This window comes from Henckelia pumila, chromosome 3 (genome assembly GCF_033568475.1).
Source record: "Henckelia pumila isolate YLH828 chromosome 3, ASM3356847v2, whole genome shotgun sequence".
NCBI lineage: Eukaryota > Viridiplantae > Streptophyta > Magnoliopsida > Lamiales > Gesneriaceae > Henckelia > Henckelia pumila.
The window spans coordinates 52,501,788-52,527,784 of NC_133122.1; the positions used below are offsets into that span (position 1 = coordinate 52,501,788).

The 25,997-nt window shown below is 31.8% G+C and overlaps 2 protein-coding genes and 1 long non-coding RNA gene across 11 annotated transcripts; 2 read left to right on the forward strand and 1 right to left on the reverse strand.

Annotated features, from left to right (window-relative positions):
• Positions 1–269: 269 nt before the first annotated feature.
• LOC140892099 (uncharacterized) lies at positions 270–3,531 on the reverse strand. The gene is made up of 8 exons (XM_073300846.1): positions 2,360–3,531; positions 1,917–2,001; positions 1,434–1,530; positions 1,238–1,301; positions 1,099–1,155; positions 977–1,014; positions 800–881; positions 270–569 (listed from the first exon to the last, which is right to left on the reverse strand). Exons 1-8 carry the CDS (start codon positions 3,416–3,418, stop codon positions 477–479), a joined length of 1,575 nt encoding a protein of 524 aa, XP_073156947.1. The 5' UTR covers positions 3,419–3,531; the 3' UTR covers positions 270–476.
• A 1,725-nt stretch (positions 3,532–5,256) lies between these two features.
• Positions 5,257–11,848, forward strand: LOC140892100 (probable polyamine oxidase 4). The gene is made up of 10 exons (XM_073300847.1): positions 5,257–5,778; positions 7,168–7,283; positions 7,386–7,474; positions 8,154–8,267; positions 8,663–8,750; positions 8,842–8,927; positions 9,022–9,124; positions 9,576–9,673; positions 10,308–10,737; positions 11,420–11,848. Exons 1-10 carry the CDS (start codon positions 5,730–5,732, stop codon positions 11,735–11,737), a joined length of 1,491 nt encoding a protein of 496 aa, XP_073156948.1. The 5' UTR covers positions 5,257–5,729; the 3' UTR covers positions 11,738–11,848.
• A 6,936-nt stretch (positions 11,849–18,784) lies between these two features.
• On the forward strand, positions 18,785–23,840 carry LOC140887397 (uncharacterized). 9 transcript variants are annotated; one of them, XR_012151815.1, is made up of 10 exons: positions 18,785–19,128; positions 20,171–20,211; positions 20,616–20,716; positions 21,088–21,209; positions 21,298–21,377; positions 21,519–21,618; positions 21,767–21,972; positions 22,066–22,158; positions 22,659–22,889; positions 23,523–23,840. It is a non-coding gene; the product is annotated as an uncharacterized lncRNA (long non-coding RNA). The 9 variants fall into 9 exon arrangements; XR_012151816.1 differs by having other exon boundaries at positions 21,088–21,150; XR_012151813.1 differs by having other exon boundaries at positions 21,088–21,377; positions 22,043–22,158.
• Positions 23,841–25,997: the final 2,157 nt, after the last annotated feature.

The following is a 25,997-nucleotide window of genomic DNA, read 5'->3' on the forward strand; positions in this document are numbered from 1 at the left end:
AAAATAAATACTATACTCATCTCAGAGAGCCATGCTATGATTTTCAAATCGAACCCGATCGATTTAGCACAACCTCGGATTTGGTTATCTGATTTATTTTTATTTTAAATAAAAGTATTATCATTATAATTTTTTTAAAAATCAAAATTAATAATATTTTAGTATCTAGAAGCCGGATTGGATCTGTCATCAGGAGAGGAAATCTACTGAAACGCAACATCTCAGCAGAGTGTAATTTTACTTGCAGGATATAATTAGGCAGATGAATATTTAAATAATAATACTTCAAAACTCAAAATTGACATTTCAAAAATTGTTTTACAGTCACTAACATGTACCATAAATCAGGGCTCCTTTCCTTCCTGCGAGAGCATACCAACATTTGGATCCATAAAAGGTTGGGTTTCTTGAACAAAAGTAGTACAAATAACGTGTTTTCAAGTACAGGGACTTTTGTCTCAAACTCCACTCACCTATTAAGTAAAAGATGTGATGAATTTTTGGATCTTCGATTGTGCTCTCTCCTTCTCTTCCGGCCCATCGAGATCACCAATAAAATCATGATATTCCTGCGAATTTAGCCACAAAAAAATAAATATTGATAGCCACTTAGTGTTATTTGCCGAATATTAAATGGTTGTAGAACTTCAGCATGTCAATGGAAATGGTCAAAGTATAATTATGCATCAAGCAATAGCAGACCCAGAAAATGGGTTTTTTGTCGCAATGTTGCATGGAAGAGGAATATTCAAACCAATATGCTACTTCTAAGATTAAATGAAAAGCAGCTAATTAATACCTGAAGTATATCCTTGACATCCTTCCTAGTTAACTTCTGCTGCTTTAGTAACAATTCTATTCTTGCTCTCATCCCAGGGTGCCTATGAAAGGAGGACATCAATTAAACAGGAAAAAGGTCACAGGATCAACAAAGGAAGACGCAATTTGCACCATCTTGTTAGGCGGTAAGACTTACTCAGAAGTCCAAAGATGACCCAGGATAACAGCAATTAACTGCAGAAATCGATGGTCACACAACCACAGCAATTAAAAACAGAAAGTTTGATTGCTATTACAGTAAAGTGTGAGAAGAGACACCTGAAGTGTATAAAGTCCAGAGTCTAGCTTCTGGTTGTACTTCTCTTCCTCAGAAATCTGCCAGCACTATTAATGTTAGAATAGACTCAATGGCATGGTTTAATTGTGTTTAACTTATAAAAAAGTATATTGGATTAACCTCAAAATCATCCAGTACAAGCTTGTTAAGACGTTCAGTCTCCTCTTTCACTCTGTTGGAATATCTACAAAATTCAAAGAGAATAAAAGTGGTGAAAAAATAACACCAACCGCAGGGGTTCTCATCATAGTTATAAAATATGAATGGAGAAACTGAATTAGATTTCCACTTCTGAAGCCTGGGCACGTGGAATCACCGTGTATAGAGTTCCATGAGTCTGTCTACTTTTTCACACTCATTCTCAACAAATTTACTCAGCAATCTTTCCCTTCTGGAACCCCTTAGAATACCACCTGGTAAAGACAGAAAGTGGCATTGGCACATGAATGACATAAACAACTATTATAACTAATTAATTATCCTAAAAGACACACAAATTGCTTCTACCAAAAGCCAAAAAAATTTGTCAGAAGACTAGGACGCAGGTGAAACAGAAGCTAACAAAATAACTAATGTGTAATCAAGTTACTTCATTTAAAAATAAAGCATAATTATTTAAGGGAATGATTTCAAACATCTTCTGTTCCAATTCAGAGACCCACAAATTAAAAAAAAATAAAATAGGAAAGCGATAATAAACGCAATAGACACAAGGTTTTCATGCATATGAAACACAGTTTCCTGACACCAGCATTGAGGCAGAAGATATAGAACTGATTCCTGAAGGGACTTGCCTTACCAAATAGAGATGCAATCAACGAAATTAGACGCTCTTCCAGCTCTTCTTTGTATCGCCTTTTCTTGTTCTTCTTGTTCAAAGGTATCTAACAAGTAAAAGATTGCAATTTTAGAAACACGATTTGACTCTAGATGCAGAAAAGTGAATGATCGCTAAGTTATCTAACAATCTGTTGGTTTTCAAGTGTGTCAACTCAAATTCACTTGTGTAAGGCCATCACAGTTCAGTTTCTTGATCAATGAAATCAATCAAACGAGAAAATTTATATGAAAATTCATCCAGATGATCCACAAGAAGGGCTGCAATTACATCAATAATTGAATTTCTTTGGATCATAAAACTTTTATCATTAGTCCCCGCTACTGAAAGCTATCTTGGCATTGTTTTAGGTTCACCAAATTGGTTAGGAGATTCTCAAGTGTGGAAAAGGGAACTGAACTTGCCTTACCCATAAAAGCAGGGAAAGCAGTCTTTAGACCCATGACATCAATAAACCGCTCACAGGCAGGAGGATAATTCGTGAGGGAAAAATCCAGAGCTCTGATTGCTGACCCATAACACGATTTCTTCTGATTCATGATAATGATCATCAACTCCACTCCTTCTGCCTTAACGAATCTCTCCTTATTCTCCAATGGCATCAGCAAGCAACACAAACAATCAAACAAATTCTCGACCATCTCTTCCTCGTCCTCCATTTTAGGGTCCTTCGATTTATACATTGCAACAGCCTGCAATAATGTGTCCACCCCATTCATCCCTCCAAACCTCTTCTGATTAGCAACACTATTCTGCAAAAGAATGGCTAAAATTTCCGATGCATACTGCTTGTTACTATCAAATTCGCGAACTTTAATCCTCGCCTGAAGCCACTTCAACAACTTTGTCTTCTCACAAACTAACTCGGCAACAGAAGGCTTAACCTCAATAAGATTCTCGATGGTGGACAACGTACTATAGATAGCTGAAGATTCGTCCAAATCAGAGTCATTCAACCTAGCTAAATTCTGAACCAACAACTCGACCGCATTATTCTCAATCAACGCATCCACGAGCACCTGCGCCGGTTCGTCATTATCCTCGATAACGTCAGCATCCGTGAGGTCCTGCAAGAGGGTAACCGCATCAATGGCAATGTCTATATTGTCGTGGTTGAGTAGAGCAGTGATGGAATTGACGGTGCCGAGTGACACGAGGTCGGGGTAGAGTTCGGGTGCGGCAGCTAGAATTTTGAGCTTCTGGAGCTCGTCGTGCAGCTCGATTTCTGAGTCAGCGAATTTCTCGGGTTGGTCAGGGTACTTGAGGCGGGCTGCGGTGTTGGAATTGAGGCGGCGTTCGAAGGAGAGGGCGAATTTCTTGAGGGTTTTGAGATCGAGGGTTTCGACGGGGTTGTGCTGCTGGGCTTGCTCGAGGGCTTCGAGGAGGGAGAGATCAACGGCGTCAGCTGAAGGGAGTGGCGGAGGGGAAGCGGAGGAGCGTTTTCTCTTGGCTGGAAGCTCCATCGTAGTGATTCGGAGGAGTGAATAGCTTAGCTAAGTTAAGCCAAGCCCTAATTTGATTTGGTGATCGAACGGGGGAAACCGAACACGTCTTTATTTTGACTACATATGTGGTATATGCCCAGCAAAATAAATGGAAAGAGGTGACCCGATCTAATATTCGAGACTGGATTCTAGAAATCAGTTTTCCATTTTTTTTTTCCCACAAAATAATTCGACTTACATGTATTATGAAAAATGATTTTTTTTAAACTCAGATCATATAAAAAATTTGTTTCAAGAAATTGATTCATAATATGTGTCACGAGCAAAAAAATCATGTTGATTTGGTCAAAAGATGTTAGTTTTTTTCTTCAAGAAAACGTTTAACATTAGACTCAAAATTCTAGTATCAAAACATCACTCCAACAATAAAGAACCAAAACAAAGAAATATAACCTAACTTATATTTTTTTGAGAATATAACCTAATTTACATTACGGTAACTCAAAATTGAATATTTTTAGAAGACTAGAAAAAATGAGCAATTTTTTGTTCTTTTAAACAAGAGGATCGTTCAAAATTACGAAACTTAGATGAAGAATACTATTATAATGTAATAAAAAAATAAATAAGAAATGATAGTTAAAATAGTATTGAAATTGATCGTAAGATTATAATTTATTTGATTTGATTGATTAAATTTTATATAAAAATGTTAAATGATTATTTTGTCCTTTTAATAATAAATAAAATAAAAATTATATTATTTATAAGGAATAATATAGTAATTTGAATTCAATGATTTGATTGATGTGAGATAAATAATTAATAATTTGATTGATTTAAAATAAATAATTAATGTATAAATAAAAACATGATAATGAACAGAACGGTGTCTTATAGTCGTTTCTCAATGCTAGCAAATTGTTACACTGTTTCTGAATGATTTTTAAATATACTAGCATAATCATATAATAAAATAATATGATATATTCAATGCTATATGCTCTATATAAATTATATATTTTTATTTTTCAATAATTAATTTAATCATGATTTTTTTGAAAAAATATATACGAATAAATTCAAATTTACGTATATTAACTAAGGACAAGTTCGGAAAAAACGTCAGTGTTCTTCTTATAAGGAACTTAACTATTATATAAGGAATGATAAATTATTATTATTAACTAATTAATAAACATAAACTACACGCTACTTTTTCTCCTCCTTTTATGCAATAACACCCACGGTCGACAAAGCGCCGCCGCCTCCTTAAAATATAATATACCCAATTCAAATCACTTTGGACTTCCTAGCAAGCACCACGACGATATAGCACTCAAATAGGGAATATTACAAATTGACCCCTTAACTGTACCTAGAATTTTTTTTATCTCCCAAACACTTGATATTTTTATTTTATAAGCAAAGTATCCATCGGTTGCTATTTTCTTACTTGGCTCGTGCTACTGAAATGATAAAATCAATATTTTTAAATAAAATAATGATGCTTGATTATACTCTTTTGTAAAATATTGTAATATGGTTACGACTATTCTGAGTAAAATGCATTTTGTCCCTCGTACTAACATGCGTAATTAGTAAAAAAAAAATTATCTTTAAAAAACAATCATGTTTTTAAATATGTATCGTTAAAATAAAATATATTCGAGCAAAAGAAAATGAATTTGATTACCATTCATTGAATTAAAGAAAATAAAAAATGATTTTGAAATTTCGTAAAAGCTCAAGGACCAAAAAGAATTTTGTCACGCAAGTAGCAGAACACGAAATCCCCAGTTTGCCCCCAAAAACTAAAATAAAAGGAAAGGATTCATGCATATTCTTGATCCAACCGAAGCACGTCTCTCTCTCTCTCTCTCTAATTAACGTTCCATTTTGCGGCAGATTAATCAATCTATAAAGAAACTGAATTGAATCCAGAGGAAAAAGAGAGAGATTGTTAGGGTTTGAGACTGGTATCGATCTATGCAACCGAGGGAAATTCGATCGATTGGATTGACGGGGAATCGATATACGCTACGGAAAATCATCGTCGCGTCGAATCAAAGTTATTGTGAATGCTGTGATTATGATCTGTTTTGAGGATAAGCTGCTTTGTTCTTCCAACCTCAGCCGCTTCATTGCTGGCCTTATGCTGTTCCTTCTCTTCCATTCCTCCCAATTGATATCAAATTTTCCTGTTCCTATACAACCGTAATTTTTCGGAAATCGGATTAGATTTTGAACCTCCTTCGTTTTTAGTGTTCGATTGGAATTATTGAGTTTCGGAGGACTAGTGGTGATAAATTCAGTCGATTTTTGGATAATGGGGTTCGGCTATGGTGATGATTTGCTCACAGATGAGTTTCACGACGGTTAGTGTCTGATCTTTTTTAATTCTGGTTTGTATGGGTACTAGTGATTTTTTTATATGTTCGAAGTGTTGTTCACGTTGCCTTTAATTGGTGCTGATGACTGGGAATTGAAGGCTTAGGTAAAAGGTCTATCTTTACGATCCACTGTTAATTCTTGATATGTTATTTTCTTTTTTCAATCGCTAATGCTCTGCGGAAGGATTTTATGAGATAAGTATATTGTTCTGAAAGTTTTTCATGTTTGGTCCTCTGTTTTTCGAGTAATTTAGCTTTCTTGTATTGCAATTTTGGCCGAACCCGAACTGGTAATTGCGAAGTTGCGATTCATGTGGTCGGGACCACATTGTTGCTTTTAAATATCAAATTTAGAGCTGTCAACGTGGCCAGACATTTTTTTTTATATAATTCGGATGGATATTCTGTATGTTGTATTAAATGATTTGGTGGGTACTGAATGAATGATTGTTGATTAATGTTTTTGTATATCTTTTAAGTGCCTGTTGTTGCCTTTTGGGAAGAAGTGCCTGTCTACTTGCGTTCAAAATTATTCAAAAGTTGTTGATTAAAAAATATTTTTAACAAATTTAAAATGTACAATTGAGAGAGAAGAAATTCTTCCAATCACTCTTAGACAAAAAGACTAAATGACAACCCAATTTGGATGCCTAATATCGTCATGAACTTCTTACATAATTATTGATTTGTGCTGACGCTGAGTCATTGACCATCAACTGATTAATAAAGAAATTCTTCAAAAGTGTTGACTGTATAATAAAACTATTATAAAACCTTTCAATTATAGTGCTTGAGATTATATTATAACATAGTTATAATGGGTTTTTTTTGGGTAAGGAAAAGTTGAAAGATTTTTGTGGGAGATGTGAAAATATGGTTTGGAAAAATAGAATGACGATTATATAGTAAATTTTTGTTTTACTTTTAAGGATAGAAAACTCTTTTTGGAAATGGATCAGAACAAAGGCCAAAATTTTTTTGTTACACCATGCATTTCAATTCATTTCTCACCGATCCTTTGGTTCATGCATTGCCTGTGCCTCAGGTGGCATTCTTGTAGGTTTTGTATTTATTAAGTTGAAATGGCCAGTTTTGTATGCATGTTTCCCCCCCCCCCCCCCCCCCCCCATGATTTTAGTGGTTATCATACCATGCTTCCAACCCTCTCTATGACATAGTAGCCTGGGGTATGGGTTTTCAGTACGATCTGGCTGCCATGCAACTGTTTGGCTGTGATATTTTCTTCCTAAAATTAATGCTATGATTGTTAGCAGAGAGGAGTTAATGTGGTTCCAGTATCAAGAAGTGTAACCTATGCCTCTGGTACTAGTTTCTTCTGACTAGCAATCCGATCCATTTTTATCTTGTGATTAGGTTCATATGCTGCTTATGTTGAGACACAGCAAAGTCCACTGCCTTCAGTCATTGTTATTGGTGGGGGTATATCAGGGATTGCTGCAGCGCGCATGCTTCACAATGCATGTATTAAGGTATATTATCAAAGTTATGCGTAAAGATATCTTCCTTTAACAATGGACCATTCGATTTTTTCGTAGCTTTCTCTATTCACGTGGAACCAATCTTTATTCTAGGTGACATTGCTGGAGTCACAAGATAGAATTGGCGGGCGTATTCGCACTGATTACTCATTTGGTTACCCTATTGACATGGGTGCTTCCTGGCAAGTGAAAGTTTTAGTTTCTAATAATTTTTTTCCCCTAAAGATTAAGAATTCTTCCCCTAAATGGCAACATATTTGTTGATTCTCTTGCCTATGTGTTTACCTCTTTTACATTCATGTTGAGACCCTACCTGTTTCCAAGGAAAATGATAGGAAAAAGGTGAAAAAGAAATAAAAGGTTGTCCGATCATCGATGTAATGCATTTTAAATTCCAAAGTAAAACCCTTCATCAATTGTCCAGATTTCCCTTCAGTAAAAACCTTTCTTATGCATGTCATAAAGATAAATGTGATAGTTATAGAGAATGTTTCGTTTCCATGATGCTAACAGTTGTATGTTTCATTAAAATTATGCCAATAAGCCATTCATTTATGCTATACCTGAGGACATGACCTTAGCTTGTGTTAAATTTATTTTTAAAAAATTTGAAACTTTAAAAACTCTGCACTCGTTGGGGTACAAAATTACTGGTTAATAAAGCCATTCCTTTTGTGAGTGTAGCCAGGAAAAAAAAGGAGAATGGGATCTTAAACTTATAAAAATGCATACCTAGCAAGGCCAAATATATATAATATAATTTTACCTGGTATTTAATTGTGTCAGGGCTTTGCATTTTGCTAATTATTATAATTATAATATTTTTTGAGTTGTTTCTACTTTTGCTCAAACTATACTTAGGTTACATGGAGTCTGCAATGAGAATCCTCTGTCCCCAATTATACGCCGTTTGGGCCTTAAATTGTATCGGACAAGTGGCGAGGACTCAATTCTTTATGACCACGATTTGGAAAGGTATGAAGTTGGTCTACATATTTACAACTAAATATAAATATAAATATAACTGCTTATTCATGTAGAACATTTATAACTATCGCTGAAAACTTGAAATTACTCTTGCCTTGTCAAACATATTTGATTTAATAAGTAACTTGAGACGCTGTTAATTTGACAAATGCATTTGATTATTCCAATTATTGCATCTGTGAACACTATTTTTTTTTTCTTCTCTTTTTTCTTCGTCCTTTTTTTTTTTTTTTCATTTGGCAGAGATGAATTGATTCTACAATCTTCTTTTTACTTTTGCACAAGTAGTATGCTGTTTCTCAATGCTTCTTTTGAGAATTATTCATAATTTCTGTGTTACAGTTTCCTAGTAATGGCTTTGATTTGTGATTTGTTCCCTTTAGTTATGCACTCTTTGATGGGAATGGTCATCAAGTTCCCCGAAATACAGTTATTGAAGTTGGAGACACATTCAAGAAAATCCTTGAGGAGGTAGAGTCTTCAACTTTTAAATTTTTATTCACTTACTGACTGATTTCTGTAAGGAACAAGCATACTCAATATATTTTTTTGTGAATTCTAGACCGATAAAGTGAGGAAAGAACAGAGCAATGACATGTCCGTTAGGCAAGCCATATCAATCGTGTTGGATAGGCATCCAGAGTTCAGGTACATCTTATAGTTAGATAAAACTTATTTTCTCTTCAGATTAATCTTCAAGACGCAGAATGAGTGCTCAACAGTGTAACTTGTATGCCATTAGACTAGAAGGCCTTGCACATGAAGTATTGCAATGGTACATATGTAGAATGGAGGCTTGGTTTGCTGCAGATGCAGATATGATATCTTTGAAAGCCTGGGATCAGGTAAGTTTATATTCTCCTTTTATTTCAATCTTATCATGCCTTTTAATTTGTTCCATTTGGTTTGTTCAAAGTGATTGTGTTTCTGCAGAAGGTGGTTATGCATATGTGCTGTTTGTCTTGTTACTGTCAAACCAAATTCCTTTATTTTAGACACATTTATTATGACCTACAGTTTTCACCAAATTCCTGTATTTTAGACACATTTATGTTGTCGCTAATGTCACACCTTTATTTTGCGACCAGATATTTTTTATGATTTTGATCACTCTTTAAAAAAAATTTAATTCGGAAGGTAATGTTTCTGTAAAAAGTATGCTCAGAAACCTCAGTACATATCTTTGTTACGTAGGAGTGACTGATCTGTTAGGTTGAATGGACTTGTCCAGATCAAGGGTGACTACCATCTGTTTCACTGCAGTTTGCTTATGTGTTTGTTTCTATTCTGCTTCAGGAGGAAGTACTTTCTGGTGGTCATGGGCTTATGGTTCAAGGATACGACCCAGTGGTAAAAGTCCTGTCAAGAGATATTGATATACGCCTAAATCACCGGTATGTTTGCTCTTAAACTGAATGGTGTAGAGTCAGTCAGAAGTAAGCTCCTATTTGTTAATGGCATTATTACTATCTAAAACTGCTTGATTGAGCATGAAATACCTTTACTATTCAGGTAGCAAGGAGCTAAATTATGATGGTCTAACTGTGTCTATGTAGATAAAAGTGCAAGCTAACATTTTTAACGTAAAATTGTGCCTGTATTTTCTTTGGTGCCTTTTTATTTTTTGAGAGCGAAACTGAAAAGGAAGATGCATGATTACAAATTTACCATATACATCAAATTGGGTCAATCTTTTCTAGCTAAATTGTTTGTGTAAGTAAGAGGGTGGTGCTGCATGGTGAAGGATAGCATGGTTTGGCATCGCTCATCACTCAACATTTATTTTGCATATGCAAGCTTTTAGGTTTTAGCAAGTTTTGTTTAACCCAAATTGTGCCAGGAAAAGCTTTTGCTGTTTTCTGGTTACTCTGGTTGAGTTGAAAAGATAATTTAAATTTTATCCATTTTCTTGTAGTATTTTAGCTAAGATTCACATTTTGTTAAGGTCTATTTCATTTCATTCATCTGCTGTTTTCTTTTCTTGTTTCTTTTGATCTTTGTGTTCATGTTTTTAATCATGAAATACAGGGTTAAAAGGATCATCAATGGGTATAATAAGGTTGTGGTTACCATTGAAGACGGAAGAAACTTTGTTGCGGATGCTGCAATAATCACTGTGCCTCTTGGGATTCTAAAATCCAACTTAATTGAGTTTGAGCCTAAGCTGCCTGAGTGGAAACTCTCTGCAATAGCAGATCTTGGAATAGGAAATGAGAATAAGATTGCATTACGTTTTGACCATGTGTTTTGGCCGAATGTGGAATTCTTGGGCGTTGTTGCACCGACTTCTTATTCCTGTGGTTATTTTCTCAATCTTCACAAGGCAACTGGTCACCCCGTCCTTGTCTTTATGGCAGCTGGAGCTCTCGCATTTGACCTGGAGAAATTGTCAGATGAGGCTGCAGCAGATTTAGTAATGTTACAGCTGAAGCGCATGTTTCCCGATGCAACTGAACCTGTAAGATTATCGATTTACTAATTATCTGGTCACATCATTTAGCACGTGTTTCATAGCTATGGGGTTTTCTTTGCTGTATGTAATTATATTCTATATATTTCGTTTCCCTCGTAAATAAAATCGGTTCCAGATGAAGTTGGCATAACTATAACCCTTCACCTTACTATAGCTAGCTGCCTATGATGGATGACCAGTACTACTTCTGGTAGGCTTCTCTCCTTATTTCTCATGAGGCCCTAGAGGAACATGTTTTGTTGATCAGGCGCCTCATGCCACATGGTTAAGCTAGAGAGATATGTTTCGATAATTCGATATGCGCTGGTGAAGAGTTTGACACAGATTTCTTTTTATAAAAAGAGTGGACAAAAGCCATCGAGATGGGGACAAGATACTTTTATATTGAATTATCTTGCCTATTTAAAAAGGCATAACTATAACCCTTCACCTTACTATAGCTAGCTGCCTATATGACCACAACCTCAAAGTTTTATGTTATGCTTGCAAAACGGGAGGACCCGAGAGAATTGAAATTTGTCATTTCCATTTGAATACATTGAATAGAATTTGGTAGATACCTTTTGTTACATGCATGATACAATGCCATTGCTATTTCTTTATATTAATTGAGACTAGTTGCTCCATGTTCTTTGACATTGCTATTTATTTGCTCGTCCTGTCACAGGTCCAGTATCTTGTATCACGCTGGGGAACAGATCCCAATACTCTAGGATGTTACTCTTATGACGCAGTTGGGAATTCGGAAGATATATATGATCGTCTTCGTGCAACAGTTGGAAATCTTTTCTTTGGAGGCGAAGCGGTGAGTATGGATCATCAAGGTTCAGTACATGGGGCGTATTCTGCAGGGATTATGGCTGCTGAATTTTGTCAAAGGCATCTAATGGAGAGGCTTGGTGGTTTAGAAAGAGTCCCCCTTGTCGCCTTCTCGGAGGAGGAAAGTGTCGAAGCCACTAGTCCGCTCCTCATCTCAAGATTATGAGCTTTTTATTCCAAAGTAAATCATAATAAACATGTAATGAATTGCATAACTGGGACGAATATGTTAAAAGTAAACCGCTTTTGTGCTTTAAATGGTTGTTTTTTGGACAAACTGGAAAAACGTACTTTCTGTTGGTGTGTGGCAAATGGACGTTCAAAGCTCATTCCTAACCATGTTCTATTTGATTAAGGTGCAAAAGTTCAAGATCAAATGATGATTATATTTGCAATGGATATTCAATCTATATCTTTTGTTTTCCTAAAACATTGGCAAATGAGGTTGTTCATGTGTTGTCTGATTTTGCCGATCGAATCATTCCACCGTCTTCTGTAATTCCGAATGTAATCTCTTTTCTTTTTTTTTCTTCTTCTTTTTTTTTCATGTGAAAACCTGCAACTGTTACCTTATGATGCGCATTGGATAAATCCTCGAACTAACTCAATAATAGTTTGCACTGAGTAAATCCTCGGAGTAATGCAATAATAGTCTGCAAACTACGCTAGCGGGTAAACTATACTAAGCTAGCGGGTAAACTACACTAAGCAAGCTCAGTATGACAATTCAACTGTATGACAATTCAACTTAATGTATACTTACGTTTTATTCAACTATATGACAATTCAACTTAATGTATACTTACGTTTTATTCGAAAAGGAAAACAAAAGAGGATGATTATATTTGGAGATGTTATGATAGTAGAGACATATTTTGGGGAAATGAGAAATGAAATAAATTATAGTGTTTGCTTTTAACTTTGTGGGTAAAATTTTCCCTTAGCAGTAAAAAATAAACAAGGCATATATATATAAAGTTTTGCTATGTTGTCCACCTATACGATGCTCATCTAATGTGTTCATCATGAGGTGACACTGGATGCACGATGGGTGGACAATATAGCAAAATTGTATATATATATATATATATATATATTTTTTGATATGTTGTCCACTCATCGTACCCAAACTCGATCCATCAACATTTGAAATTTAGGAAGAAGCCAAATCGCGGGTGGACATCATTTACTTTATGAGAAAGATATAGGCCAAGAATATTAAATTTTAAATTAAAATCTTATAAGTTATAAATAGAAATATTAGGAGGTCAATAAGTGAGTTTTTGTAAAAGGGTATGACGAATTTATGTTCGTGAGAATGATCGATCATGTTTATATGTACAATGAAAAGTAATATTTTTAACATAAAAAATAATACTTTTCAATAAGTCGGATTCAATAAAAAAAATTTCACAAAATTGACTCATAAAACTGAACAAGTTTTTGTGATAATTATTATCATCATTATTTTTTAAAAAAACAAATAGCTTTCATGAAGAAAAAAAAAAGCGCGGTCCATATTACAATAATAGACAAGAATAATGGAATCGATACTTCAAAACCAAATCAAGATGGTCTTGCAAACGTTTATGTTCTAATATATGTGTTCTGTTTGATTAGCACTTGGAGGACAAAAATTAACCGAAAGTTAGGCTTGCAAGTGGAGCTTCCAAAGCAAAAGGAGAAGGTTTAGAAAGATTTTGAGTGAGTTGTGATAATGATTCAATCCAACTCAACTCAAATAATAACTTAAATCTAATCTCTAATTAAACCGAAAGTTTAGGCTTGCAAACTATACCACACAACCCAACCTTGCCTTACAAAAGTACTCCTAAGTCCTAACTAACATATAGATTAATAATTCATCCGTCTCAAACATTGAGATGTCATATATTATTAAATGCACTATCTATATTTTATACTGACATCATTATTAAATAAATATAAAATACAAAATTCATTTTTGAAATGTGCTTTATGTGAAAACACGAATAGAGAAATATATATATGCATGTTTGATGGAAGCAGGATTGTGTTATATTGTGGTATGTACATAATATGTATATATATAATTTTCATTAAAATGAAATTTCCCAGTAGATAATGATGTTGGTCTACCTTTGAAAAGAAGATAGTAATATATTACTTTCTCATGGGAAACTTGTAGGAAGCGAAGGGAAATTATTAAAATGGAGAATCTTAACTAAGTCTTCAAATGAATTTCCTGGAAGTTTTTTTTTCTCTGTGACCGGAAAATCTATATTAGATTTTGTGGTTTATTCATAGCGAATGAACATAAAAACTCCTATCTCACATTTTCATTGATTAAATTTGTGAGACCGTCCTGTTCATGTAAAAATATATATGTCCCTACGTATTTGTTTGCTTACATTCATAAACTGTTCAAAATAACTCATATTCTTAGTAAAGATGTAAAAGTTTATAATTACAAGCTCTAAAAACTAGCAAACTATTTAAGATTAGCTTAACCCAACGGGCTCTATAAAATAATTAGGATTTCATTTAAACAAGTACCCCATATATGAGTTCAGTTTGGTATGGTTGATGAGATAAATAATATATAAATAAGTAATGTAATGTAATGTAATAAAAAAAATAAGAAATGATAGTGAATATATTATTTGATTTGATTGATATATTATTGTTTATTTGATGTGATTGATTAAATTTTATATGAAAATAATAAATTACTTTTTTATCCTTTTAACAATAAAAAATATAAATAATATTATTTATAAGGGGTAATATAGTAATGTAAATTCAATGATTTGATTGATGTAAGATAAATAATTAATGATTTGATTGATGTAAAATTGTAATTAATGGATGAATAAATAATATGATGAGAAGAACACATGATTAAACATGATAATTTTATACATTGTTTACTTAGTGAGATTAATTATATATAGATAAATAATATTAAAACTATTAAACTAATTTTATAGGATATTGAATAATTATGCATAAACATTCACATGTTTACTTTAATAGATCAATTTTGTGATTGATACTATGATTAAATGACGAGTTACAATTTTGTCATTTGTGTATAATATATAATCTTATTTTTAGTTTTTATTTGTAAAATTGAGATTGTGATTTTTATTGAAAAATTTAAATTATTATTAATACACATATAAATTATTTTAATTGACCAAAACTATTGAGTATAAATATTATTTATTTTTTAAAAAAATTAATAAATTGAGTTAAAAAAAATTCCCCATGAATAATCATAAATTCTAATGAAATGTATTAATCATATATTAAATTATTATAATTTTTTTTATTTATATAATTTTTAAATGGACCTTTCGTATATTTAAATTAAATGAAATGTATTAATATATCTTAAAGTATTTGAAATTTATATACATGTTATATAATTTTTTAAATGAGATTTTCATATATTATTTTTTTGGAAAGTATTAAGGATATTAGTGTAATTTTTTTCAATTAGAAACATGATGATTATTTATCACACCATTTATTTGTGATAAATCATCAAGGTTTAAATTTTAAATTAGTAGCTATGAATGAGCTTTATGAGTTAATACGGGTCCTAAACATGTGATTGCTTACGATTATTAATATAATTCTATACTTATCATAGCAAGTAAACACAACAATAGATGATTAATAATGGTACCAAACGGAGCCTATTAACCACTATCAATCAATTTATTAATCGTTTAGTTATCTCATTTTCTACCAAACGGTTAAGTGAAAAAATTTAAAGTATGTGTTTGGAGTTTGGACTATATTTTTGTAAAATTATTTTGAATTTTTTTTTTAAAAAAAGTTCTCTAGATATAGTTTTACAGAATAATTGGTAAATGTTTTTACATGTTGTTACTGTTAGATCTAAAAGTTTAAGATCGCCTAGCATATGGATTTTTTAAATTATATAGTTATATAAACTATTTAAATTGAATTTAAAAACTTATTTTATTTTATTTATTTATTTTTTTGAAGCTATTTTATTTATTTATTTTAAAATACTGCGTATTCAAATCATTTTACAGCATACTTGTCAGAATAAATTATATAGTTTTTTTCAATTAAAATTTAAAATTTTAATTCAAATCGTAACCAAAATTATTAGAAACTGGACTAGGAATTTTAATTTCCAAGTTCCAAACTATTTTGTTCTGCTTTCACCTTTATTTAGAATTGAAAATTGTAGCGACTTCTCTGGACAGGCAATAGTTTGGTGTGATCCCGTGGATACGATAATTTGTCTAACTTTATAAAAATCTCTTTATCTAATTTATTTGTTCCATTTGAATTTAAGTACAATAAAAATATAATAAAATAAAATATGTTTTGCAATTTTTTTTGCTGCAAGTTGAGTGATTAAAAATTTCTTATTTAATATATAAAGAGATATATCATATATACGACATGTTTAGACCCTTAGAAAATTAACATATTATTATTTTATTATTATTATTACTACTTAAATATGTGAATGCATGTGAAGTGAAGAATAAAGCAAACTTTATATACTACTTAAATATGTGAATGCATGTGAAGTGAAGAATAAATCAAACTAACCTATGAGGTGAAGCTTGTACAAAAAATAGTCCCATCAAATAGGTGAAGGACATGACTCTATATAACAATGAAATAATATTTTTTTTCAAAATATCAAAGTAGGAAAAGAGATTGAAACTCAAAAAAATAGTCATGCAATGCGTATTATAAATTAAACTATTGATAAATCATTGTAGAATTATAAAAATCCAAAACAAAAATCCATATTATTAAAATGACAAATTCCATCCAATACTATCAAGATGATAAAAAGAGCACAAAAGATAAAAATGAATATGAGGAAGACATCATTGGAAAAATGAGATATATATTATATATCAAAGATATCACGAATATAACAAACACACTCAATATCAATAATTGAGGCTTACAAAAAGTAACTGAAATTCGAAAATCATTCGGTGAAAAGATTTTTGTATCAATTTGAGGTGGTTTCATGTAAATTTTATTAGTTATTTCAAAAGAAATTTCCGGAAACTATTAATACAAGTTTAATGAAATCATATTTGTATCAATAGATACATCATTTTAAATTTATTTGAAAACATGATATCCAAATTTGAATCAAGATGCCTAAAAAAACATTATTAAATTACTTTTGTTTCAGAAGACCATTAATATATATGCAATGCATGCATGTGTACAATTTAATTATGTTATCGTAAAAAAATTCGTAGTGTAATAAAAATAGGTAGATGGGTGCTACTTCTCGCAGTCTTATTTTGGTTACCATAAACATAACAAATTAAATAACATTATGTACGTCATATTTGTTTTATTTTTTCATTTTCATTATTTGTTCAATTATTTTAGGTATGAGAAATTATCTCTAATTACATAACCAACAATGTTTATATATCTATACTATTGACACCGTTTAGTTTGAGGTATGTTATAAATAATATATAGATAAGTAGTATAATATAATAAAAAATAAATAAGAAATGATAGTTAAAATTGTATTGAATTTGATTGATAGATTATGGTTTATTTGATTTGATTGATTAAATTTTATATAAAAATGTTAAATGATTATTTTGTCCTTTTAACAATAAATAAAATAAAAATTATATTATTTATAAGGGGTAATATAATAATTTGAATTCAATGATTTGATTGATGTTAGATAAATAATTAATGATTTGATTGATGTAAAATAAATAGTTAATATATAGATAAATAATATGATGAGAAGAAGATGAGATGTGATAAGTTATACATATATTAGTAATACCGTGAATAGAACGGTAAAGTTGAGGGGTTGGTACGTTGGTATGACCAACCCCTTAATTTATTTGTCTTTTAGTATATATTTAATTACCAAAATGTTATTTTATTTTGACTTTCTATAGATATTTATTTATAATAATGTCATTGTTTTATTTCAGTGTTTATTATTTTTATTTTTATTTTCAATTTAAAAAAATGAACATCATGCAACGACTTTGGTATGTTTGGTATGACCTACTTATGTTTTTTTGCCCTTTAATGACTATGTAATTACAAAAATGTCACTTTCATTGTATTTTTTTTGGTCATTTTATGGATATGTATTTACAAAAATGTCATTTTTTTTTATTTCATTATTTATTTTTTTTTTTTTATTGTCAGTTAAAAAATGGACGATAAAAGGCACACATCGCGTGTGTCCGGGTACTAGTACTATATTAAATATGAAAGATACTTTGGTACGTTGGTATGACTTTCCTCATGTTTCTTGTTCTTTGATGACTATGTAATTACAAAAATGTCATTTTTACTGTATTTTTTGGCTTTTTTTATGAATATTTATTTACAAAAATGTCATTTTTTTATTCACTATTTATTATTATTTTTATTATTATTAGTTAAAAATGGAAAAATTAAGTTACGCAACGCGTGCGTTCGAATATTAATATCTATAAATAATTTGTCTATGAGACAAAAGAAGATACCATCTTTTTTTTCTTTTTCAAAATTGTCCTTTTATGGTATATATATTACACTTTTTATTTTTACTATTATTATTATTATTATTATTATTATTATTATTATTATTATTATTATTATTATTATTTCAGCATTTCAAATCGCAATTTAGACTCTCAGTAATTTTTATAACTACAATAATTTTTCTATTTAAATATAAATCAGACTAAATATTATACAAACATGCAACACATGTGTCGATACATTAATATCACTACAAGAAATTTGGTAATAAACTACACTAGAAAGACTACGGTTTTTAATAAAACCGTAGTATTTTTACATTTAACTACGGTTTTTACAGAAACCGTAGTTAATGGGCGTTTTTTTAAAATATACCTCTACAGTTTTGTAAAAACCGTTGTTGTTTGTGTTCTACAACTACGGTTTTAAAAACCGTAGTCTATGAGCGTGCTTTTTTTTATAAATAGACTACGGTTATTTTGAACCGTAGTCTATGAGCGTGTTTTTTTTATAAATAGACTACGGTTTTTTTGTACCGTAGTCTATGAGCTTATTTTTTTATAAATAGACTACGATTATTTTGTACCGTAGTCTATAAGCATTTTTTTACCGTAGTCTATGAGCATTTTTTTAATAAATAGACTACAGTTATTGGTACTGTAGTCTATGGGACTTTTTTATTTTTACAAGGCAGCTTATTTTGCAGGGCTTTTTTTACAAAGCGGGCTTGAAATTTTTGCAGATCGATGGAAATCACAGATCGATACTCGTAATGCCCTAATCGCATTTATCATCTTCTTTCTCCTCTCCCTCTTCTTTCTCCTATCCCTTTGCTGTAATCGATTCTAAGTTTCAGTCCTTTTCTTAAATCGATTACAGCGCTTTTGATTCTAAGTTTCTCCCCCTTCGTTGTAATCGATTCTAAGAATTAATCGGGTCGAACTTCTTTCTCAGTCATTTTCCATCGCTTTTCGATTTTAAGTTTCTGCTGCCATTTGGAAATCCCATCGAAGAATCTGTAGTTGAGGTTTTAAGGTGAAAAAGGTATTGTTGCATTCTCTGTTTTAAACATAAACGTTATTTTGATTTATAATTTAGTGTATGGTTTCTCTCTTGGCCCTCCAAGTTTTTGTGGTTGTGTTGATAAATGAAAATCATACTCAACCTTCTTAATTTCTTGGTGTTCGATATTTCATGATTGAGAATGAAAATCATACTCAACCTTCTTGGTTTATGATAATCGCACTTGATTTTATTTATTTATTTTAAAAAAGTAAAGTTATCGTAGTTAGCAATTTTAATATGATGTTAGTTTGATAATGTGAATTTATTTACATGTTTTGAAGATACAATACTATAAAACAAATGCTGGCAGTTCAATATTTTGTGAACGGACCCGGTTCATCTGTGATTTCCATCTTATTTTTCACCAAAATGACTCTACCTTGATTCTCCAAGTTTTTATGGTTGTGTTGATAAAGGAGTTTATGGACACACCGTTTGTGCCTTGGAAGTGCATTGTATGCCAATTTTGGAATCTTTTTTATTGTGGGTTTATAGAACACCGTTTGTGGGTGGATTCTAAAACCAAAATGTTAAAAATAAAATAAAAATGAAAATTAACACCTTGATTCAGGATTTGTTCTAGTTATTTAGCTTAGTTCATATGCCTTTTGCTCATGTATAGTGGCAGGGAATGGGGTTCTGCTGAGACATGCCAGTCACGAGGAGTGGACTCCTCGAACTTGATTATGGCCATGCTTGACCTTTTACATAATATTTCGAATTTATAATGTAATGAGCATTGATTCAATTATTCAACTGTCGTTAAAACATTTTTATTCAATCTTCTTTACATAATACAGTGTTCAATATCCTTATTTACATTTGATATTGAATTATGGATTATAAAGATTGATAATTTTCAAGTCTAGATAAGAGTATAAAAATCATTTATATTTATATTTTCGAACTTTATACGTCAGTATTGTTGGTTTAACGAATATGTTTCAGATATTTCATTGACATGAACATGATTTCCTCAGTACATTGCCTGATGACAGATTAAGAAAATGTCTTTTTGTAGGTTGTGATATCAGGTCAGTTCAAAGGCGAAGTTAGGTTCTGGTAATGATCAACACATATGATTTGATGCTAATAGTACTTGAAAAGGAAAATTTTCCAGCTCATTGTGGATAATTCACCACGACATCTAATGTTATATAACTTCCGTTTTTATGATGTCAATCATTTTTTCTTGAACCTATTCCTATGTTCATTTATGCATTCCGAAATATATGCCCTTTACATCTAAAAGAGCCTATCATTGTTCAAATTCAGCTACCTAGTCAAGAAACCTCTCATCAACTGAAAAACACTTAATAACTGGTACTACGACACATGATAATGATTGGAATATGTAGTTCCACAAACTTTTTCTTCCCTACTCTCTTCTGTTGAGTTGAAATTATAGTAATTTACATCTGTTTCTCTATTGTTACCTTTAATGTAAATCAATTTAAATAATTCAGGCCAACAAAATGGTCCTGGTCCTGGGGAAGAATGTAACTGGGGAAATTATGCTAGAGGAGCTCTTTATACTTTACAGAAGAGTGGCAAAAATGTTAAATGGGTATATATTTTTCCCTTTATTCGTACACATTTGATTCAGGATTTTGACTATAGATTAATTTTACTGAACGATGGAAAGATCTTGGTGCACTAGAGATGAGCACGATGTTAATCCACTCATTCTGATTTTGCTTTATTGGGTAATCACTTTTCTCAACGAATAATATCAGAGTTGTAGTGAACCATATATGTCATCTTTGTGCTGGTGAATGAGTTGAAATGTCTATATTCAATTTAACTCAACCTCAGTTCTTCTGTATTTTAAAGAGCTCATCATTTATTTTTGTAACACATCAATGCGTTATTTCATGTTGTTTGTATAGCTGTATTGTTATCTCTCAGTACAGGACTCTCTCTCTTATGATTTTACAGGGTATTGGATTTATTTATGGTGCTGAGGGGCTAGACATTTCAGGGCTTAGCTCTTTTGCAGCTGTTAGCATGCTTCTCTTTTTTGGCCGACCGCCTACATGATCATTCAGCTTACCTAATTAGTTTGTTGACTTATTTGTTGTCGTGACAGAGTTGTAAGGCTTTGGTTAAAATTAATTTAGTATCTCTATTGGATTACGTGCTTCTCAGGTTGGTGTGGCATATCTGCTGGCTTTTGAAAGTTCAAATAACCTTAAAGTTGATCCAGAAGAAAATATTGAATATGATAGGTATGGTTGTTTGATGTAGACATTGTAACTTTCCTACCTTTATTAAGCCAGTGAGGATTATGGATATGGTGGTAATCCTTCTAGAAAATAGAGGAAACAACTATTTTTGTTTCTCAGTTTAAATAATTTTCATGCATGCAGGCTGATTGAAAATGAATATCTGGGATCGAAAAATGGCATAATCAATCAGTCAGCCATACTGCTTTCAAGTTATGGATGTTTAACTTGTATGAACTGCAAGGTGAGAGTTTCAACGTGGTTGATTATATTTGCATTTTCTGATTTTCATTGTCCTATCATTAGTTGCATGCTCTGTTCTCTGCAACTGGCGATAACACAAACTTTTAGGTGAATAGAAACTTTTTTCTAATTCCTGTTTTCTTGTGCAGAACAAAGAACACAAAATCGTACATGCTCTAGAAATGAATAGTCAATGTAACATTGGGATGAACAAGAAACTCAAGATTTTACTGGCATTTTCAGGCTTAAAGCAGGCATTGACAACTAATCCTGGATACAATCAACGATTAGAAGAATGTTAAGAAGCTACATGAATTCTCCTTCAATAAGATCCTTGATCATCCATGGCTCTTAGGTAACAGGGACACTGGTTAGTTTATGTTAGGCTTCTTCTTACATCAGAAGCTAATATGTACTATATGAAGACTATCTTTTGGGTATTTCAAAGGTTTTGCATGCGTACCAACAAGATGGATCTGAACAGAGAAGGCAAGAAATTACTGGTTATTTCCTTACTGAAATCATACTCGCATTGAAAGAGGTACCACCCAATATTTTTCTGAATGGCCACTTCATACCAAGATTTTGTTGATATCTAAAAATTATCTATATCAATGCTAGTTTCTGAAATCAACCTTATCTTTTCCAAAACTATCTATATCAATGCTAGTTTTCCGTTTATCTTGTGTATGATTAGCTATTTACTTGTTAGTTTCTTACGCCCTGTCAACATAGGCCTATTATTGTGTCTTGTAAAGGCCACATGAATTCAGAAGTTATTTTCTTGCTCGTTCTAAATACTTAATCATACTAGAAGAACTTGATTATCACTTCACTGCAGTGCAAATATTTTCCAAATATTCTATGATTCTTATAGGTATAATGCACAAACCTTGAGGTAGGTGATACCTTTTGATTTTTATAGGAGTTATGCTTCTCAGATGAGGGTCTGAATATTTTTTGCCTCTGGTTGCCATATTCTATATACATATTGTCTTGAGAGCATACTAAGAACAGTTTCTAATCCAACCCTTCCTGTAGCTCCAGAAATATTTGCTTGCACTGTTGGGAAGAAGCGAAGAAAGGCTAAATATTATCTTGATGACACTGCTGATGTTGTGAAACTGCTTCGGGGGCTTGCCAGTTTTTCTAATCCAAAGCCTTGATAGCATAGTGAGCGCTTCCAGGTCGAGTTTGATAATGGCTTTTTATAAAGTTTGGTTCTTCAAATTGACTCCTGCTTCTGTGAATTGGTTTTGCCGGCCGAAAAAGGTGAGACATAATCTTAACTTGAAATAGGATGTGAATGATAGGTTGATTTGGACTTTAAAGAAGGCCTATTCTAGGATTTTGTAATAATCAAAACAATGGAAAGTGAATACAGCAAAGCCAAATTATATTCAAGTTATACTGTAAGCTGTTCATATTTTCATATATTAGTTTCAGTCAAATTTGCTACAATGCATTTTTGAATGCTTTAAGTACCTTGCGTTGTCTTCCTATGATTTTGTTTCTGGAATAGTTTAGAGACAATATGCTTTTAGTATGATACTTTTTAGGATTGGTTTAGGCTTCCTGTTTCATCCACCGACTAACTTAGTACTTTTTCCAAATTGGAATATTGGTTTCTGAATTTCCTTTTCATCATTTATTGTTATGTAGTTTTAAGCCTAAAAAATTAAGCATAAGATTGAATTATGATTCAATTTTGTGGCCCAGGAAAAATAATTTTTTCTGTCAAACTTGACTTGAAGTAATTTCAAATGTATCAGAGCTCTGAGTCATTTTCGTTGTGTATATATAGGACTTGTAAGTATGTGAATCGGCCAGAATAGTCTGGACTGAACACCTTTGTTTGAACTCCATCAAAATTCTGTCTGACTATATTTTTGGTTGATAAAACAGGAAAACTGACAGCCCTGGATGGTGAATAGATTCAAGTTATGTTCGATCCGTCAGAACTCAAAGTTGGAGGATGGGAATTCAAATATGGTGGTGAGAGTGATGAGTTAGGCTTGGAAATGGTTCCGGAGGTGCTCTCTTTCGCCTTTGAAAGATGCTAACCGTTCCCATGAAACCATAGAGATTCAAATTTTAATTTTTAAATTTTTAGTCATTGTGATACTAAAATATTTTATAATAAATTTTATTTTTGAATTTTGTGCACTTTATAAATATTGAATAATTGTATATTAATTTTTTATTAATTTTTTTTTATTTTTAGTTGACAAAAGACAAGTGTGAAAAAACGTTGTCTATTGTATGTTTAAAACCGTAGTCTTTTACGACAAAAGTCTACGGTTTAAAACCGTAGTCTATGACCGCATTTTTAACTACATAGCGTTTAACATCGGTTTTACAACTCCAATTAACTACGTTTTTTCACCGTAGTCTTTTACGACATAGGACTACGGTTTAAAACCATAGTCTTTTACGACAGAAGACTACGGTTTAAAATCGTAGTCTATGACCGCACTTTTAACTACATAATGTTTAACATCGATTTTATAACTTCAATTAACTACGTTTTTTCACCGTAATCTTTCAATGTTTTTGTTGTAGTGTATATACAAATTTTTTTAAAAATATTATATAAATACGCAATACATAGCCGATAGATTAATATATATAAAAGGAACGCAAACTAAATATGGTAGGCTCTGTCTGGTATATGGGTCTTTCGGGCAAAGGAAAATCATGTAGTGCATTATCGCGAAATGTAACAAACATTTCGTGGGAGACAGTTTGTATGATCAAAATTAATTGTCTAATTTTTCATTCATTTCCTCCACAAAATATATCTCCTTGTCACACGTACGTGTACGGTCTATATATCTACTACTCATCTAATTCGTTCTCAAATATGAAATAGATTTTCCTAAAAACAAAACAAAATATAATATACTTTGACTTTTGCTCATATACACAAAGAATTAAATAATCTGAATATTCTATGTTAACCAGAAGAAAAACTCATTATTCAATTTTTTGTACGAGATGAGAACAAACATATATGATTCATCAATTTATTTATTTATTTATTATTTTTATTTTCAAGGTGTTCATCCCAATATCACGTAAATAGATTGATAATTTTCTCCGGATGTAATATAAAATAACCGAATTAATCCCATAGGTGATGGGGGAAATTTTTAGCTGCTTTCCGGGATAATGTCTGAAGGACAATCCAACGGCCGGAGCATTGTGCGCATCACATGGCCATTGGATCTCACAGACCGGATAGCGTAGAATTTCCCGGTGATGGGACGGTGTATAATTTGTAAGCTGTAGCAAACAGTAAAATACGATATGTGTCATGTCATGCAAATAAACTTTTTCTTTTTTTCAAGTGCAAATATATAGGACTTCAAATAACGACAACACTTAGAAATGGAAGCAATTATTATTTGCACCAGAAATTTCTGTCAGTTTGCTTTGAAATTCCAAAATTTCATTGTTTAGTGATTCACGTTGGTGGTGGAATATATATATTATATATACAACAGTACTTCGTATGAAATCTATAAAGCCATGATCATTCAAAAAAATAAAAATATATTGCAAATCCAAAAATACCAATATAAGTTTCGATAGAAAAAATTTAAACACAAAAACTATTCAAATAAGTTAAATGAATAGCATTTGCGTAAGAATTAACAGTAGCTAGAAAGTCGTTGCATAATATATTTTAGTGGTCACGATATGTGTACAAAATACATGACAGGTGTGATGAATTAATATGAATATAATGGCCTGCACAAATATATAATTTTAGTGGTAGCTATTTATTATGTGTGTGATAATAAAACATAATCAAATGGCTGTTACTTAAGTCTTAACCCATCTTGCATGTATAGCGAAAAAAACTTTCGGATCATCTTCAGTGTATAGCAGCGTGTTGTGTATCATAGGAGCATTTGATCCAACGGTGGTGTAGCGTATAGTATCATGTCGTGCATTGTAAAATATCTAAATTTGTTGATGATAATGATACAATTCAAATCAAATATTTTAAATTGTACCACAATTCAGAACATCAAATCTCTTTCTATTTTATTACACCCGAATCATTGATAATAACGACTTTAGCGTATGGTACTACGAACAACAACCACCACAACAGAGAAAGAATTTTTTTTCAAAGAAGATGGACAAAAAAAATCATCTATAAGTTATTTATTAAGACTAGTTAGCAGTTTTCACATTGATTATATTGATCAACAAAATCAACGCGCGTGTGTGGTCGCTACTACAGTCTATAACATCTGTGTACATGGGCGGAGCCACCCCAAAGGCTGGGTGGGCTCCAACCCGGTCTTAATTTTGTTTTGGTATTAGTAGTAATATATATGAAATTGTTTAGGCCTAAAAATGATCATA

Coding starts and splice junctions, on each gene's coding strand:
- LOC140892099 (XM_073300846.1), bottom strand. CDS start 3,418: ATGGAGCTTCCAGCCAAGAGAAAACGCTCCTCCGCTTCCCCTCCGCCA. Junction 1,302..1,433: donor CTCATGGAACTCTATACACG/GTGATTCCACGT, acceptor TGAATTTTGTAG/ATATTCCAACAGAGTGAAAG. Junction 1,015..1,098: donor CTGGACTTTATACACTTCAG/GTGTCTCTTCTC, acceptor CGATTTCTGCAG/TTAATTGCTGTTATCCTGGG.
- LOC140892100 (XM_073300847.1), top strand. CDS start 5,730: ATGGGGTTCGGCTATGGTGATGATTTGCTCACAGATGAGTTTCACGAC. Junction 9,125..9,575: donor CTTTGAAAGCCTGGGATCAG/GTAAGTTTATAT, acceptor ATTCTGCTTCAG/GAGGAAGTACTTTCTGGTGG. Junction 10,738..11,419: donor TTCCCGATGCAACTGAACCT/GTAAGATTATCG, acceptor GTCCTGTCACAG/GTCCAGTATCTTGTATCACG.